Source organism: Penicillium coprophilum (genome assembly GCF_028826855.1).
Source record: "Penicillium coprophilum strain IBT 35676 chromosome Unknown utg000002l_segment0_segment1, whole genome shotgun sequence".
Taxonomy (NCBI): domain Eukaryota; kingdom Fungi; phylum Ascomycota; class Eurotiomycetes; order Eurotiales; family Aspergillaceae; genus Penicillium; species Penicillium coprophilum.
This window is the reverse complement of record NW_026622722.1, coordinates 3,859,066-3,877,435: the sequence shown is the minus strand read 5'-3', so window position 1 is coordinate 3,877,435 and position 18,370 is coordinate 3,859,066. Positions and strand designations below refer to the sequence as shown.

At 49.9% G+C, this 18,370-nt stretch overlaps 7 protein-coding genes across 7 annotated transcripts; 3 read left to right on the top strand and 4 right to left on the bottom strand.

Moving 5' to 3' along the window:
- Positions 1–216: 216 nt before the first annotated feature.
- On the top strand, positions 217–1,649 carry N7500_003507 (phosphoesterase superfamily protein; the record flags this gene model as incomplete). The annotated part of the gene is made up of 2 exons (XM_056674653.1): positions 217–774; positions 840–1,649. The coding sequence occupies 2 exons, from the start codon at positions 217–219 to the stop codon at positions 1,647–1,649; spliced, it is 1,368 nt and encodes a 455-aa protein (XP_056535178.1).
- A 3,030-nt stretch (positions 1,650–4,679) lies between these two features.
- Positions 4,680–7,380, top strand: N7500_003506 (DUF3824 domain-containing protein; the record flags this gene model as incomplete). Its single annotated transcript, XM_056674652.1, has 3 exons — positions 4,680–6,432; positions 6,496–6,858; positions 6,920–7,380. 3 exons carry the CDS (start codon positions 4,680–4,682, stop codon positions 7,378–7,380), a joined length of 2,577 nt encoding a protein of 858 aa, XP_056535177.1.
- Positions 7,381–8,438: 1,058 nt separating this feature from the next.
- On the bottom strand, positions 8,439–11,147 carry N7500_003505 (putative phospholipid metabolism enzyme regulator; the record flags this gene model as incomplete). The annotated part of the gene is made up of 1 exon (XM_056674651.1): positions 8,439–11,147. One exon carries the CDS (start codon positions 11,145–11,147, stop codon positions 8,439–8,441), a length of 2,709 nt encoding a protein of 902 aa, XP_056535176.1.
- A 1,657-nt stretch (positions 11,148–12,804) lies between these two features.
- N7500_003504 (magnesium transporter CorA family protein) lies at positions 12,805–15,817 on the bottom strand (the record flags this gene model as incomplete). The annotated part of the gene is made up of 4 exons (XM_056674650.1): positions 12,805–12,875; positions 12,937–13,139; positions 13,211–15,268; positions 15,336–15,817. The coding sequence occupies 4 exons, from the start codon at positions 15,815–15,817 to the stop codon at positions 12,805–12,807; spliced, it is 2,814 nt and encodes a 937-aa protein (XP_056535175.1).
- An 11-nt stretch (positions 15,818–15,828) lies between these two features.
- On the bottom strand, positions 15,829–16,137 carry N7500_003503 (uncharacterized protein; the record flags this gene model as incomplete). Its single annotated transcript, XM_056674649.1, is given in 3 exon segments — positions 15,829–15,875; positions 15,916–16,013; positions 16,031–16,137. Coding segments are annotated over 3 exon segments (252 nt in total), but the record flags the coding sequence as incomplete, so codon positions are not given.
- A 389-nt stretch (positions 16,138–16,526) lies between these two features.
- N7500_003502 (uncharacterized protein) lies at positions 16,527–16,859 on the bottom strand (the record flags this gene model as incomplete). Its single annotated transcript, XM_056674648.1, has 2 exons — positions 16,527–16,641; positions 16,687–16,859. 2 exons carry the CDS (start codon positions 16,857–16,859, stop codon positions 16,527–16,529), a joined length of 288 nt encoding a protein of 95 aa, XP_056535173.1.
- Positions 16,860–17,144: 285 nt separating this feature from the next.
- N7500_003501 (TIM-barrel enzyme family protein) lies at positions 17,145–18,053 on the top strand (the record flags this gene model as incomplete). The annotated part of the gene is made up of 2 exons (XM_056674647.1): positions 17,145–17,232; positions 17,302–18,053. 2 exons carry the CDS (start codon positions 17,145–17,147, stop codon positions 18,051–18,053), a joined length of 840 nt encoding a protein of 279 aa, XP_056535172.1.
- Between the last annotated feature and the right edge of the window lie 317 nt (positions 18,054–18,370).

The following is an 18,370-nucleotide window of genomic DNA, read 5'->3' as shown; positions in this document are numbered from 1 at the left end:
CTACCACCTTCCATACCCTGCTTCTAGATAGGACACCATCGAGCCGAGATTTCCAGAGCAACACGTGGAAGGGGGTATTCGAAATTGCATTGCTCGGAGGAATGCCAGGGATATTTGGTCAATACATATAAAAAAGACACCAGATCCTTTGGTTCAGACCTCAGAAAATTAAGCACTCTGTTTAATCCTTGAATCAGACCATATATTTGATTCACAATGAACTTCGGTGCCCTTCTTGGTCTGTTGACCTTTGCCGCGGCAGTCTCCGCGGATTCAAAGGCTCAGGGATCCCCTTCTTCGGATTTCATCGCCAATCTGAAGAGCAAGATCAAGAATGTTGTCATCCTGGAAATGGAAAATCGCTCTGTGGACAACTTGCTCGGCGGACAGACTATTAAGGGTCTGGAGAACCCTATCAACAACGGCCCTTTCTGCAACCCGTACAACTTGACCGATGCTTCCGCTGGCACGGTGTGCAGCTCTGCTAAGGACTTTGACTCTGTTCTGGATGATCCAGATCACTCGGTGACTGGAAATAATATTGAGTTCTATGGCACTTTTGCCCCCAGCAATGTCCACATTGCTCAGGGCAAGCTCACGCCCAGTCAGCATGGCTTTGTGCACGAGCAGCTGCGCAGCTATGGTGACGATGCCGACAAGGCTTATTTGGCCAAGCAGGTCATCAACTACTATATTGAGGATGAGGTGCCGGTAATGACCGAGCTCGTGCAGAACTACCTTACCTTCAACCACTGGCATTCGGACCACCCCGGCGTAAGTTTGAGCATATTTCCATTCTCACAACTGCCGCCTATAAAACTTCTAACATGTATAAATAGCCAACCAACCCTAATCGGGCATTTGTACTCTCAGGCACGTCCGCCGGCCACGGCACCAATGATAATGCCTTCGACGTAAATGTCCACGGTCTCACTCAACGTTCCATCTTCCAGCAGCTCTCGGAGACCAACCACACCTGGAAGAACTACTACACAAGCCCGAATATGGTTGACGCCTACTTCTTCGACTGGACCTTCACAAGTGGCAATGCCGACAAAGCAGTCCCCCTGAGTGATTTCTACACCGATGCGGCAGCCGGCAAGCTCCCAGAATTCTCCTTCGTCGACCCCAACTGCTGCGGTGTGGGCACAAACTCCATGCACCCAACCGGCCTCGTCTCCGAGGGTGAATTACTCATCAAGAATGTCTATGACGCAGTCCGCTCCAGCCCGCAGTGGGAGGAGACGCTTATGATTCTCACCTTTGATGAGACTGGCGGTTTCCACGACCACGTCCCGCCCCCACTGGCTACTCGCCCGGATGACCTAACCTACACCGAGACAGCGCCAAGCGGCGAGAAGTATACGTTCCCCTTCGATCGTCTCGGTGGTCGTGTCCCGACTATCTTGATCTCGCCGTGGATTGCCAAGGGTCAGGTCGAGCAGAAGGGCACTAACTCGGATGGCAAGACCGTTTCTTACTCTGCATCCTCCATTCTGCGCACCCTTGGCTACCTTTGGGAATTTGAGCCTTTCACGCCTCGTGTGAAATCCTCGCCTTCGTTTGAGCATCTGATTCAGAAGACAGCGCGCACTGATACCCCTCTTACGATGCCGGTGCCTAAGGCCTTTAGAAAGACAGAGATTTAGAATAGCACTGTGGTGTTGGCTTCCTGTATCGATTGTGTGTATAGGCCTTTCAACAGCCCTACAAGGATAGTTGCATTCCATAACAATGACAGTGTCAATTTTCTGTTTGATATTACTCTACTGGAGTGTGGTGTGGTCTATAAAGGGCGCATGCTCTTGGCCTCCGAGTCATAGCCTGTCAGCAGCATTCGCCCTCCCTAGATGACATTGCACTAATTTCAATGGATCTACCCATACGATAATGCCAAGTCGTTTATATGATGGAAAACGAAGAAGATTTTCTCAGACGCAAATGGGAATGGCTACTTGGAAGTTTGAGGAAGAAAATGTGAAAAGGAGGGGGGGTTTATACTCACACGTACTTTCCTAAAGTGGACATCGTCCTTTGCACCTTCCCTTGATTTGGAAGGGTGAACCTTTAAGAGTACCGAGGAACATGGGATCAATGAACAATTAATTCAACTGAAATTCAAGCTCGGTCCTATTCAACTTTCCTTACGCATCGCTGGATCGGACGTCATTTAGAAGGCTACAATATCACCAGATGATAATATAAATTCAGAGGAAACCTCATGACAACCCCTGATTCTAGCGCTGGACATTTGACACATATGCAATACGAGTCTAGGGTCTGACAGAAACTTACACATGAAAGCCCTAGACGTCATTTGAGTACCATCAGTTTTCAGCGACCCTACTTGTAGCATTATCATCTGTACTTTGTGGTATTAAAACATATATCTGACAAGCGCCTCTTCGGTTTCAAATAATCTGGGGGTAAGCATCCACAATACCAAATCTTCCATCTGATACTGGGTAAGTCTCAACAGGAAAATGACTCTTGGCGATTGGAGGGGTCGAGGTATTGCTCATTGTCATTTTCTTTTGCCCTTTGAATACACGTATGCGAGCCTGAATTTATTAATTTATAAATCTGTCTACTTTCACCGTATTTCCATACCTTTGTTGTTCAGCGGGGCGAAGTAATAGACTCAGCCTTCACTACCCCGTATGTTGTACCGGATTCACCAGGGTTGTTGGGGCTCACTAGGTAGATGTCAGCACGACTCGGAGAGCCTCAGGTTAGATTTCTGGTGCCCAGTGCGATGCGTTTATTGGAAGATTACTGTTTGATCATTGCATAGTCTCCAATCAGTAGAATGGATTAGCGCCTGGGTCTTTTGTCGAAGCCACGAGTGTTCCAGTCGTGTTCTAATGCTGCGCGACTATACGAACCATTCAAGCAGGTAGCCTCATGATCGGTAATGATCGACTGAGCTTGATAGTATGAAAATGTCCGCATACCGGGTCAATTTTATTGGCAGCACCTTGAACCCCAGACAGGAAATCCGGGTGGTTCCAGCTAGCGTCCCATGAGAGTTTGTCCTTCGGGTACTGTTGTGTCAGCAAGCTGGAGATAGTCAATCCAATTGAACCTCAATTACTGCCAAGAACTACATTCCTGTGTTAGACGTTGGTACCCAGGATACCCGCGATGCTCTCGCTGCTATTAGTCTCCGTCAACCCGGTGATCCCACAAAGGGCGTTCAAGTTCTCTTCAAGGCAATGACCAAGACTGATCGTGGCGAGAGACATCGTCTGCCCGGAAGATTAGCCCTAGGACGGAATTTATTCGCTATTACGGGTAGTATTGCCCGTAAATAGGAGAGGCTTGATAGTTGGAAGGAACTCATTGGTTCCACGATTGTAATGTTGTGCAGGCTTACAGAGAGAGATACATAGGCTGTCTTTAGAAGCGAAATTAGATAACCTGAGAGATAATTACTTTCCAAAATTTGATCAAGGTCGACTTTAAAAAGCGGTAAGGGGTGAGGACCAGGCATTCAGCCCTGAGATCGGGTACTTCCCGTACTCAAGATGCCCCGCATAATACTGACGTCATCACAAAGACCAGGGCGCTTTGGATCTGACGCCTCTTATTGCCCGGGTGGATATGATGGATGTGATATAGCATCGGGGCAGATAGTTGGTCTTTGTCCTCTGTATGATGTCAACTCCTGGCTTAGTGGAACAGATATTCTTGCTGTACAACATAAATCATTTGAAAATGGTAAGCTAAGAAAACACTGGAAGATTAATCTATAAAATGCGTATCGCCCTATCAGCTGGAGCTGCAGGAAATTGCTCTCATGACTGTGTGCATATCGTGCCGATCCGTTCTTCCAGATAAGATGCACCTGTCAATGCACCAGATGACATTTGTTATGCAGGTGAAGCTGCATTTACCGAAGTACATACATGTACAGTATGCTGTACAGGTGTGTACAGATGTGTACAGTATGGATTTAGATACCACCTGCAGTTATAGTGTATCAGAACCTCGGGTCATGATCAAAGAACCATGGTATCAGTTCAAGCTAGTCGATAAAACCCATGGGTAAATAGCGGGAAGAACCAAACAATAAAAGTAAATAAAAGTACTCCCCCGGGGGCTGTAGCTCATTCCAATCTAAGCCACGATGGTGAGTCTTGATGTCTTGATGGTTTTGCCACAGCCCTCGGGCAAAGATCTCTTTCCAACAGAGCCTCACGTGGGTTCCTTTATCTTCTTTGCCTCTGCTTGCTTTTTTCTTTTCTTTCACATTTACCACCTCTGATTTCATCTCAGATTTATACACATATCAATCCACAAGTCATACGAGTCCGATACAGTGCTACCTGCAGATCTTTTCTGAGGCTGAGCCGAGTGTGTGTCGATACTCCGCTCTCTGCCCTACAGAAGATCCGTGGCTTTCATCATCCTGAATCATTATCCAAAACCCACTGGGCGCTTTTGCGGGCTTTTCTTGGCTTTGATTTGTTTGGCTGAGAAGATCTTTACCAATCAGAACCCCCTGGACTTTTTACTGGAAGCATCTCCGACCATTAGCCGCCCTCTCAACACTCCCCCACTTCCTGCCGCCCCTCAACTCCCTGCATTGTGCATCTTACTTTTTTCGCCTTTCCACTTCATACTTTTCAACTCATTCCTCGATTATTTCTCATTTTTCACTGCCCATATTACGTCTCATGTCGTACACTTACAGAGACCGCGAACGAGACTGGGACGAGACTCGTCCCGTGTCAATCAAGCGCTACGTCATTCCTGCTGAAGATGACCGTCGAGACTTCATGTCGAGACACGAAGACTCTTTCGGCGGCGAGCGCGAGGTGGTGATCCGGCGCACAACGGATCGCGAAGAGCCTGTGACCGTCTCGCGCTACGAGCGAGAGGTGGAGTATGAGCCATCGCGCTACGAGAGAGACTACTACGAACGTAAGTACCTACATCCCTACACCAATCGCCTACACTCCCGGTCCATGGATACCCTGGAACGAATGGAGCAGTCCCCTACTGCCATCATTGCCACTCAAAAACAATCCGTACTTATTCGTGAAGCCCGCACTACGTATACCAGCCCCCGTGAATCCGAGTATAGTGTCGTGCGCCGCTCTGAGGCCGACGAGGACCCGTATTACTACCACCGTCACCGTCGAGTTCGCGATTACGATGAATCACGCTCCCGGCGTGAGCTGAGTCCTGATGATTCCGTCTCCCAGACTAGTCGCCGCCGCCGCGGTGATCGTGAGCAAGACTACAGCAGCGATGACAGCATAGTCTACATCCGAAAGGAGACCCGCGACTATGAGGACCACCCTAATCATCGTCGTCATCTAGCAGAGGGTGCACTGATAGGTGCCGGCGCGGCCGAATTATTGCGCAGCCAGAGCAAAAAGGATGGCGGCAACGTTAGCCATGGCGCTAGCCGGATTGGTAAGACTGTTGGTGCCGGTGCCCTTGGTGCAGTCGCTGTAAATGCTGCATCACGTGCTCGCGACTACTACCACCGTAGTAAGAGCCGCCACCGTTCTCATTCCTTTGAAGATGACCGTTCTTCCCATCGCCACAGCAGACATGGCCGGAGTCGTTACAGCCGTAGCCGCAGCCGCAGCCGCAGCCGCTCCCACTCGCACTCTCGTAAAAGGCATCTGCTGGAGCTTGGAGCTGGTGCTGTGGCCGTGGCTGGTGTGGCTGCTGGTATAGCCGCACTGCACAACAAATCGAAAGCAGGAGACCGCAAAAGCCGATCCCGTACTCGCTCCCGCTCTCGGGCTCTTAGCCGGGGTCGCTCGGAGAAGGATGCTGAACATGGTGAACGCAGCATGTCTGAGCGCCGTAAGCACATGGCTGGTGCTGGATTGGCCGGTGCGGCTGTGGCAGGCCTGGTTGAAAAGGCCCGCAGCCACTCGCGTTCTCGAAAGGGTGAGCGCTCCCGCTCCCGCAGTCGTCTAAGACAAGCCCTTCCCATTGTTGGTGCTGGTCTTGCTACGGCTGCTGCCACGGGTCTCTACGAGAAGAAGAAAAGTGACAAAGATGAAAAGGACGGCTCGAGCCGGGGCCGCCATCGCTCAAGGTCTCGCAGCCGCGCCCCGTCACAGTCCTATCCCGATCCAACTCGGGACTCAGCCGGCCTGATCGAGTACGGCAACGACCCAGTCGCTGGTAGCATACCATCTGAGCACTACTACGGTCAGCGCGGCGCGCCCTACGATGCACAGGAGGCATACGGTCCCAGACGCCATACCCGCAGCCGCAGTCGTAGCCGAGCCCGCTACAGCAGCTCATCCGGTTCCGACCGCGAGAGTCGCCGACGCAGCAAGAAGCACCGCAGCCGCTCAAGAGATCTCGCGGGCGCCGCCCTAGGCGCAACAGGGCTTGGTTATGCCGCACACAAGTACAACGAACGTCGTAAGTCTAAAGAGCGTGAGCGCGAGTACTCCAGTAAGTTCCAACTTCCCCTAAAATTTCCCGAGAAATATTCACCCTGACTAGTGGTGTAAGCAGAGCATGATGACGTCCACCGTGATCCTTATGAAGAATCCTACGACCCAGAACCATACCCGGTTTCCCCACAGGCCCCGGGCGCCCCCATGGCTGACCCCCACTACTACCCCAACAACAATTATTTCCCCCCACCCCCAGGCGACTCAACCTACAACCTGAACGGTGCTACTCCTGTTTCCTACAATCCGGCAGACTACCCCCCTCCACCCGGAGCTGCCCCGCCTCAGCCCTATGCCTACGGCGCTGGGCCACCAGGACCGGGATCGGGACCGGGACCAGAGCAATATGCACCTCGGCCACGTAGGGCTGAAGACAATGTGAGCAGTTCCACCCTACCTACTGATGTAAACCACGCGCACAAGGGTGGGTTCAATGAACCACAACTGTGTATAGATTGCAACAAAAACTAATATTCAATCGATAGGTCTAAATATCCACCCATTCCCATCTCCACACCGGTCAACTAGCCAACCGCCACAAGTCTCTAAATCCGTCGCCTTCGACTTGACGGATTCCCCGCGGGATCCTGGCTACGAAACTGATGATAGCGACTCTACCGTTGAACGATATTCACCTTCGCATCGCCGAGCTAGGCACCACGGTCGCGATCGAGATCGTGATAACCATCATCACCGTCGTCATCGTTCTTCATCCGTCCCCTACCCACCTATGCCGCATCCTACTTCTGCTTCCAATCGACATCACCCACCAGCTTCGAAAATTCACAAGAGAAAGGACCAGAACAAATTCTCTGAATCAGAATCTGACTCAACCGTCGACCTACCCAGTCGCTTTGACGAACAAGGCCGTCTTCTTCCCGAGCGTGATCCTGCCGTGGAGAAATTTGAGGACCTGGTGAATAAGTTTACCAAAATCCTGTTTTAGCGGGTTCTCGTGTGATGTTTCTACCCCATTATCCCCGTCCATCCCCTTGGATTTGTGTCTCTTCATTTGCTTTAGGTGGATTTTTCTGCTTTGATCAACTCTATCTTTTTACTTTTACCTACCCCATCTCTTTGTCCATTCATTTCCCTTTCCCTTGGTATTTTATCCTTGTTGCAAGGTTATGAACGGGGCTTGCTGCTGATGATAATGATTTTATGATGTATGTGTGTTCAGATAGTACAATGCTTGTTACTTTTTCTAGAAGTTGGTAGATGTCATTCCCTTAATATTCTCTAAGCTACTGAATACCTTGGTAAAATCACAAGAAATTTGCATAAAGCAAGAGCGAATTCGGACTCGAGCTAGATGTTAAAACGGGTTCATGCGTGAATATCATATGCCAACTCAACAAGCTGAATCAGAAGAACATGGCTGTTCTTGTGAATAACTGATATATCCGAAAGCCCGAAAAAATATCTCTTGATGATTTGGAACAGCCTCATTCCAAACATAACCCGTCTCGTATCCGAAGACTGAGCTAATAACAAAAAAATTGTTCCCCAACAGTCCTCACAAAAGAGATGACAAAAGGCTGGTTTCAAGGTAGCCAGAAGCCAGATAGATAGTACAGATACAGTGTGCTTTTGCACCAACAGTTGACACAGAAAAGACCCTTGAATACAACCTGGTTAAAAAGTATGGCTAGTGGCCGTGTGATAAATGGATGGAGGGAGGGAGGGAGGGTATGTAACCGATATCATGTGTTAAAAAAAACAAGAGAGAAGACGGAAAGGCTGACAAGGACTAGACGGAGTTGATCCGTGATAGAACTTGTGCTTGCACGAAAAGACAAAAGCTGCAAATGGGGTATACTGCGGAAAGAAATCTCAAAGGGAAATAGAGCCCATACTGCATATATGTATGATACAGAATAGGCCAAAGGCAATAGGCTCTTTGCTTTTCGTCGCGTTACATGACAAATTAAAAAAAAGTAAAAAAAATAATTATGAAAGATAGGGCGGTCGTAAGTCAATGATATCGATCTATCGCTAAATTTGTTATGCCGTGAAAGGTCGTCTCAAGCCCTCCAATCCGGGGAGGGTGGAGTGAGTATCGAGTGGAAGATGAATGGATGGTGCGCTTCTTTGCACAGGAATCCGCACTGTGCCGTTGCTCGGAGGTGCTTGCTCTGGATCGTTGTCATCGGTATCAGGTACCACCTTGATGCTAGAGCAAACAGATGCCGACAGGAAGCGGGAGCTGAGTGGAAGTTGGTATTTGATGGTGCCGCGAACGGTCAACTCAAAAGAGTGTTGGAGGACTCGCTCCCATCGCTCGGTGCCTCCGGCCTCAGTTTTGTTCCCTGGCTGGGGTAGACGAATCTGTCCCTTGGAGCTGGAAGTCAAATGATTCCAAGGAGATGATTCAAAAGATAGCGGAGAATCGAAATGAAACACACGGCCAAGCAACATAGATCGCGAATCACCTTCTGGGTCGGTTGGTGGATCAGTGCCCTTGTCAACTCCGTCAGTGGTGTGCGGGCCCTTAATACAGTCCACACGGCCCATGCACCTCACGGCTTCCGACAACTGCCAGCGACGTCGGCTTTGCTCCACGCGGGGGAAATTATCTGCATCACCATGCTCACGCCAAAGCTTGTCGCTTCCAACAAATCGACTCTTCGCGAATATGCTGAAATCAGTGTCATCGATAGTCACAGGGAACAAATTTGGATTGACGGCTTGCACGTTCAAATCCAACATGATCTCCTGTTCCGAAGCCAGCACGTTCTGAATCGCAATAACCTGGACATCTAAAAGGGGTTGTGTTACCGCAAAAATAAATGCGGTAGCACCCCCAGCGACAATGAACAACATGAGGAAGATGATAGCACATGGGCCAAATCGAGCGAAAAGTCCGCGTTGGCGTTGCGCCATGTATTCCATCTGGCGCACACTTGCACTGTTGGGCCGTCGACCGTTCCGACTGTGGATGGTACGCGGCGTACCTACTAGCGGTGTGCGTTCATCATCTGCACCCTCTGCCTCGTAGTCATAGCTATGAAACTCGCCGCCCTTCTTGACACTGCTGATGGTTCTGTAGTTGGGAGACCGGGTATTGCTGTGGCGAGAATGCCTATAGCTATTCCCGATAAAATGGCGAGGAGATTTTTGGGATTGGCTTTGTGAATGTGTACTATCGTTATCAAAAAGACTTGGATGCACGCCGTTACGTGAATGACGGCCAAAATTGTGATGTCGGGGAGTGATGGTTCCACTTCCATCCGTTCTAGAAGAACGAGAGGCTAGGTCAATATCAACACCATCTCCATCTATGCTGTTATTGTAGGGGTTGGCATTGGTAAATTTCATGCTGCGTTTGCCTGTCACGCCATGAGAAGCATCCCGCAATCCTAAGCCTCTTGTACGACCACCCAGCTGCTCCGCTTGACTTGCCATAGAGGTCGCACTAGGAGTCCGAGAATGATACCGAGGTGGTCGGGAAGGGTATGGATCAGGTGGGTTCGAGTCGTAAACGAAAGTCTCGTCGGAGTCGGACACATCAGCCTCATCCACTGCATTAGCGACTCTAGCCTCGAAGATATCCGCTTTGCTTGTTACGGCGCCTGTTGTGATGGCATTGGGTCGACGGGTCTTTTTCTTTTCTTTGCGCGGACGGATCGTCTCATTGGAAGGTTTCATGCGAAGTGTACCCTGGTCTGTACGGGAAGCGTTGCCTCGCTCACCATTCCCTACTCCCATAGAAACCTGTGGTATCGAACTAACGGTCTCTGTTTCCACAATCATGTTGCGAACTGAGCCGTCCGCAGGCTTGCCACGAGCACCGGCGCTGAGTGATGTTGTCGATCGCTGTGACATGAGAGTTCTGGGTGTCTTGGCCGCACCAGACGCCTGCGAACGAGTCTCTTCCTTTGGTTCCGAACTGCGATTCTCACCACTGTCACTGCCACTCCCTAAAGTTGGATGCAGGGCACGTGGTGTCGTCGGGTCTTCATCGATCCGGTGCAATCGTGACTCTTCCGCCATCACTGGTTTGGTAGGAGTATCACTGGACGGCGTAGACGGATTGCTTGCCATCTCTTCGACGGTTTCCAGGGAGGACCCTTGCCCAGTGGCACCTCTAGGGACAGTCCGGGTTGTGTTTCGGTCCGGCTTGGGCGCGAACTCCTCCAACGGCAATGAAGATCTTTTATGTGAAGTATTCGGAAGAGTCGAATCCACATCCGTGCGACGGTTCGCGGCCCATGATGGCATATTGGATTTTTCCGGACTGGGAACATTGGCCAGCGAGTCGTTAGGAACGGAGAGAACAAGGGACCTGATGGGAGAAGAGGAGGAACGTCGAGGATTCGATGTTGGTGAGTTTGTAGCTGGACCAGATGTCAAGCTGTGAGGTTGTCGGGTCGGACTGGATTGGTCTTGACTGGTCTTTCGCGAGTGTGAAGATACCCGGCTAGGCGAAGAAGAATTGTAAGTACGTGAGGAGGGTCGGACCGGGGAGGGTTCGCGGGAGGAAACGGCGGAGTTCGTGGCAGACGCGGGAGCGGAACCGGTAGGAGGATTGGGATAAAGCTTAGGCACCTGAGACATGGGTTGAGTCTGGGATTTAACGATGGACCGTTCCATCAGACCACTTTCGCTGGTCGATCGATGCACTGGGTCTGACGCCGCTTCTACATCCTCGGGCCCTCTGGATCGACCAGAGGCGCCGTTATGGTGAGGCGGCCTCTCGGACTCCGCAGCCATGGTCCCTGTCGAGTCAGAATGGGCTGACACGATGTAGACAAGTCAGGAGACCCGAGAGGTAGCCAGGTAGTTGGGCAGACACAGGGCCCAAAAGGGTAAGCAGAGAAAGTAAGGCACGGCGCCTAGACAGGGAAAGCTCGACGGTGAAGAAGTGAGTTGTTATTGTTGGTAAGAGCGAATGAGAGATCACGAGGATCAAATGGGATGTTGCGCAGAATACGGGTCGTTACACATGTGAGGATACAGCAGGACGAATAGCCGAAGACCACATGCTGTTGCCCGGTAATCGGATTCTGTAGGGAAACGCACAAGCGGAAAAATGGCTGCTGCAGGTGCAGGGGTTGGGGAAACTGGAGAGAGATGGAGATTGTTTAGAATACCAAGTGGGTCGGAGGTCAGTGTAGCGCAAAGAGCCCGCGCATCACTGTGCCGTTCTGCTTTGTTCCGGAAGGGTACAGAAAACAGGCCTAGAACGAAGGAATCGAAGATGACAAGATTTGGTTGGCGGATTTCGGGCCACTGGAGACCCGCCGATCCGGCTCAACGTTTTGGCTTGACTGGTTTTGCGTCTGTAGTGGCGTCTGAGCTGCCAAATGTGCAGAGAAGTCGGTGACCGAAACCTCGGTGAAAAGTGGCTGACAGAGAGGGTTAGACCAATGACGGTGGCCCACGTCGAGAATGGGGTCACTGCAGGGAAGCACAGTCTAGAATCCGGTAGAAAAGGACGAAAGAATGTGAATGTGATTCAAAGGGAGAAAGGGAGTTGCATAAAACAAAAAACATGGAGTGGGGAATTGTGTACTCCGTAGGATCTGGGGGATTAACAGTTGGATGACGCCAAAATTGGTAATAAATGGTAATAAATGGTAATAAACGTTGCAGGATGCAGGAAATTATTAATTACCCATGTAAGGAAAATACAATGACTTCATGGCTTTTTGTATATCACTCTACGGAGTACAAGATACAAGGGGAGAGACTTCTTTACAGGGCTTTTCAGTAGTCTTTACAATAGGTTTCTTGGTGGGTTTCCCAGTTATTAGAAGATCTCTAAGATAGGTAGTTTTCACCCTGTCTATTCATAGACGAAAAGGGCGGAAAAGGCACACTTTATGCAAGAGACTACTATGTATTACTTCTGACATACTACATATATATATACACAGCGCTAAGCTACTATTGATTCTTTGACTTGTAATAGTTATATTGTCTATATTCAAGGACTTTCCCCAGGGGCTCAACCTGTCTTTGTTTCTCTCACAAGGGCCACAATGCTGAGCGCCACAGTAACATAAACAAGGACAAAATCAAGGATTCCAACCTAGATACTCCCAGGAAGTACCGATTTTATGTAACAGATTACTACAATATAGAGTGTATTAATGAATAATGAGGAAATCAGTTCGTAATATACAATTCTATCCAACTTGTGGCCAATATATGTGTCCCCAGATAACCCCCCAAATGTAGAGAGAGAGAGAGAAAAAAAAAACAGGCATCGTATATCGTCAAATCCAAAGACATAACAGTTTGCAAAGACCAAAGTAAAAACAACATCCGGGCCCCTTAACAGAAAAAAGCAAATAGCCAAGCCAAAACCCAGGGTATCGATTCAATCGGCTGAAACCAAGTAGAAACCAACGTAGGGACAATGCGTCTATACAATTTTGTAGACTCTTTTAGCAATCCAGACAGATACAAAGGCGAATACGAACAGTCCGGCAGTAACTATGATGGGTTAGCAAATAATCTAAGAAGAAAAAAAAAGGGGAAAACAGGGAAGACTTACTGCACCAGAACCATGTCAGGCTATCAATTTCCTGACCCGGTACCTTGACGTTCATCCCCCACATGCCGCAAATGATGTTCATCGGTAGGACAATGGTACCAAGAACAGTCAGCTTACCCAGGACATCGGCAGTATGCTCCTGACGCTCGTTCATGAGGATGTTGATCTGTGCAAGATAATTGGAGTGTGCGCGGGAAAGGATACTAGAAAGATACAGTCAGCGAGTGTTGCAAAATGATTCCCAAGAGCCTGGAACATGGGTAGAAAGGCTCACGTTTCATAGTGCGTTAGGTTACCCGTCATCGTCATAATGTGATCTTGAATGTCACCTAGGTACAGACCAATCTCGGACTTGGGTGCGACCTCCCACTGCTCATTGCAACGCTTGGCAAAACCCTTGACTACATCGGCCTTGTTGCTGAGGAGTCGATATAATCCCATGACCTTCTTACGGCATTCGCCCACTTGCCGGAGCATCTCTCCTGGTCCAAACGAAGGAAGCACACTCTCATTGGATGACTCCTCTTTGCTGGAAGAGTGCATCTGCATGATTTTCTCGTCGATCTCATCGACCTCATCTTCAATCGCTTGGATCAGCGGGCCGAAAACGTCGGTAATGTCATCGATCAGTGCGTATGAAATCCAGTCCGAGCTGAGGATCAGGTAATCCATCAGCTGGCGGATACGCCGCCGCACATTGGCCGGGTGTGGCGTTTGCGAGAAATGGAAGGATATAACACCTTCGCGAAAAACCACCACATACATGTTCACCGGCTCTAAATAGTTCTCACTGTTGGTATCCTGCTCAAAGGTGCGGTAGTTGACGAAATAGTAGCTGCGGAATAACTCGACTTTCTCTCGAGCTTCCTGCATCATAATGTCCTCTGCCGTCAGCGCATGGATCCCGAACGCTTTGGCAATCGTACGCATCTCTGAATCTGTCGGAGAGAGAACATCTAGCCAGAAAGTCGGTCGCGGACCGTACCGTTTAGGTTTCGGGTTAGGAGTAGTGCTGAATGGGGTGTTTGAAGGTGCGGGAGAGGACTCTCGGTGGGAGTCCGCGTGCCCTTCGCTGATCACAGATAAACGTGAGGGTCCTCTGACAGGAGCATTACCGGAGCCAACGTCACTGGTAGTCTTTCCATTGGGGACAACAGTCTGAGCTGTCAGCTGAGGGTTGACGTTCGTTTGATGGCCTTGCCCTTGAACTTGGCTGTCCGTGTGAGGAGTTGGCTTGCTGGCGGGATGTGTTAAGTTATTGAAAACTGGGTTCTCCATAAAAGATTCCTCGTCCGTTTCCTCGTCTTCCGATGAATCGTCCAATTCAGGGGGATCTGGAATAAATAGATCGCGAAAGGTACCACCTGGTTGTACTAACTCGGAGATGGTTTGGGCATGAATGGTGCTCGGGAACTCCTCGTTGAAATATGTGAACCGATAAGGCGCCTCATCTTCTTCCCGTCGCCAGCCTTTATACTGAGGGCGCAGTCGGCCTTCGATAAGCACGGGCTCACTGATCCTTTTGACTCGGAGGTCTCCATTGCGCTCCTCTTTCTCCTCGCGGCTCCATTCTTCGAGCGCGGAGAGATCGGGCCATCGCCGGTGCCTACGCCGTCGACGATCACCGGCTTCATCTCGCATCTGCCTTGGTCCCTCGTCTCCCAATTCGGATATTGTTTCAGTGGGGAAACATACATCTTCCTCTGCTGGTAGTGCCACGGTCCGACGTCGCCGCAATTCTTGGTGTGGAGACAGCATTGGCGATCCAGGTGCAGATGATGGCGCAGAGTGTGGCTGTAGTCCATTTCCGTCTATGTCAATAAGCGTGTCGTTGAGTATGTTCAAAGAGTCCCTGCGATTCTCCATTGACCGAGCCAGCGAGAAGTCCCACTCAGCTCCAGTTACCACAGCATCGTCGTACTTCATCTCCGGGCCCATTTTTGGAGACCCGGGGGTCGATGGTGGGTTGTTGACATCATAGTCTCGCTCTACAGTGGGAGAATAGAGTGGGCTGCGGTCGTCCTTTGGCGAACATCCCGAGGATATGGTTTGAGCAGAGGTCCGTCGAGCACGTGATGAGAACAAACTCGGGCGAGTATCTGTTCCATATCGATTATGGCCGGACGCGTGGCCTGAGACTGGCCGCATCAATGGTGTCCGATCGTTGGCATCCTCTTCGTCACTATCGCCATGATGTTGTTGGCTCCGTCCGCCCCTCGGGGTGCTGCGGGATTGCCCATCATTCGATCGAAATACATTGGATGTTAGGGAACTCGGGCGAAATGACGATGCAAGGCGACTGTCACGACGAGGTCGCATCGAAGGTTGGTTCCTGCCCGACAATAAATATTAGCATTCATTTCAAGCCCCCAAAATCGCTCAATAGCACACCATCGTACCGATGATCCAGTAGTGCATCGCTCTCCAAGCTTGTGTTACTCAGATTGCGCCCCAATTTGAAGAACGACGGGTTGTCCCTCGAGGTTGGCCGATCAGCCTCCATTGAATCTCCAACACCTCCAGCACCCGAAGCCTCCCCAGGACTATCATGGGATTCCTCCCGAGGTGGAATAAAAGACTGGTGTCGATTGCGACGTTTGCGATTGCGGTTCTTTTTGCGTTTGGAGGACTTGGAGGGTTTGCCAACAGATATATCAGCGGGGGATTCGAAGCGGGTCTTGTTGGCTTGTGTAGTCTCGGATATGGATACCGGACCAGTCCCTGGGGCCCGACCACCGCTCATTGGGCCATAGCTAGCGTTGTTATCAGCAGAGGGTGGATAATCGCTGCGCTGTGGATGTTTTCTTGGGCTAGGCGAATGCGAGGAACGAGCCGGTCGGGAGGCCGGTATGCCAGATGTCGGGATCATGGGCGGATCCATTGTGACAGCCTCAATAATTGGGTCGCGAAGGGGGTGAGGTGTCTCCAGTACAGAGCAACTGTACTGAAGTGAAGGGGAATTTTCAGAAGCGCATCAACCAATGAGGCTAGGCCAACGCAAACAGGGTTCTGGATCTTCTTCTCGATCATAGGGTAAGACTCGCGTGCGAGATACTGTAGACTCCCATACGATCTTACTAGTGCTGATGATCACGGGGAAACCGACATTCGGCATATGGTCGACAGCGGAGAGGGAGGGAGCTCAGAGGGGGATGACGCGGGTGGCAAAGCCAGAGTGGAACACCCCCATAGCCCCAAAATCTTTGAACTTGGGGGAAATGTTCCTCTCAAATTGTACAATTCGATGAAGTGTACCTTGAAAAAGGAGAGTTACAAAGAGAAATCGGATATTCTGACTGTTATCGTTTTCTTGGGATATATGCCACCTGCAGGCTTCTCATAAAAGATGGATGAGGTCAGCATAACTATAAAATCCATGTAGTTCAACTGCAATTCTCCAGGGCAGTTGGAGAGATTTGATATTCAAAGATCGGTAAAGAGTAAAAGAATCAGTAAATTGATATCCTAGTAACAAGAAGCTAAAAAAAAAACACACGTACAGATTCTGGTAGCTCTCAGGCTGTTGTCCAACAAACGATCAGGGAATCATGATACATTCAATGTCCCTGACCACTATGTTGTAAGACCGTCTAGTCCGCCATGGCACCGCCAGAGTGTTTCACCACAAGAATTATCAGCCGATCGGCATCAAGTGCAACCCCGTCATTCATATCACGCTTATCCAATACTACCATTCTGCGGTAGCTGGTGGTATAGGTATAGGATTTCTGCACTTGGTCATACACTCACCTGGGCGAGTATTGGATTCCCCGTCTGGTTTGGCAGATTGAGCCAGAGCGAAGGATTGACCCGGCGGTTATAGACTGGGGCCCATGGGATCTCATGAGTTCAATAGGAACTACCCAGGTATATCTTGTTCCATGATCATCTCCGCCCTTGACGATATAGGTCCAACCGCCCATGAGACTAGCCCCAATTGGAGAGTGTTCGACCTGGGGACTTTGTATAGATCTATATCATATCGTGACATCAGGAATAGATATGCTTCTCACCTTGAAGGCAAAGAAGTAGAAGACGGAGATACAACTGAAGAGCCAAATGAAGCTATTCCTAATTGGGAACATTCAGATCCAATGCGGGACTCTGACTGTAAGTCCTTAAATCCGCCTCTGCAAGAATAGTAAAGTGGAAACGATCTTTCCCTTGAATCTACATTACTCCAACTACAAATCACCATTCGCTCAACTATGGCGCCACCCACCTCTCGCAGCGAGATTCTTGCCAACCTACGCCGTCAAATCGAAGACGGGAAACCCATCGTTGGAGCCGGTGCCGGTACGTAGTGGATGTCACATGTCCCCCACCACTTTCTACCCTTCAATGTAAATAATGAACTATTACCAGGCATCGGTCTTTCCGCAAAATCGGTCGAGGCCGGCGGCGCAGATCTGGTCATTATCTACAACAGCGGTCGCTTCCGCATGGCGGGTTGTGGGAGTCTCGCGGGACTGATGCCGTACAGCAATGCCAACGAGGTGGTGGTCGAAATGGCCGCCGAAGTCATTCCCATCGTGCAGAATATCCCCGTGATTGCGGGTGTCTGTGGTACCGATCCATTCAAGGACATCCCGCGGTTCCTGAAGCAGCTACGGGAATTGGGATTTGCTGGAGTCCAGAATTTCCCCACGGTGGGATTGATTGATGGCAATTTCCGTGCGAACTTGGAAGAGACTGGGATGGGGTACGGTAAAGAAGTGGAGATGGTGCGACACGCGGCTGAGTTGGATATTTTGACAACGCCTTACATCTTCAATGTCGAGGATGCTGAGGCTATGACGAAGGCTGGGGCGGATATTCTTGTCGCGCACATGGGGTTGACTACCTCCGGTCTGATTGGAGCAAAGACTGGAAAGACGTTGGAACAATGTGTGCAGGAGATTCAGGCAATGCGGGATGCGGCGGTGCGAATCAAGAAGGATGTCATTGTGCTGTGTCATGGTGGGCCTATTGCTGCTCCAGAAGATGCGAAATTCGTATTGGATAGGGTGCAGGGTTTACATGGCTTCTATGGAGCCAGTTCAATGGAGCGACTTCCTGTTGAAGTAGCCATCCGGGACACCACTGCCGAGTTCAAAAAAATTGCCTTGAAGCGGTAGTTGGTGTTTTATCCGGATCTGCATCTGAAGAGTATAGAGTACGACTTGAGGGCCAAAGTACCGGAGCAAAGGAAATCGACGTCTTATACAAGAAGCATAAAGCACAAAGCCATAGACAGCTATGTTTGAACCCCAAACTATGTATACAGCATTCTTTTGGGACCACCATAACAGTGTGGCAATAAATGATTACTGTGGAAAAAGAGGTTACAATTTCAGCCAAGGTACACTATATGAGACAAGTGAGAAGGAAAACAATTGAAATAAATTATTACATTGCCAGTAGTACAGGTCATCACTTCATAAGACATCAAAGC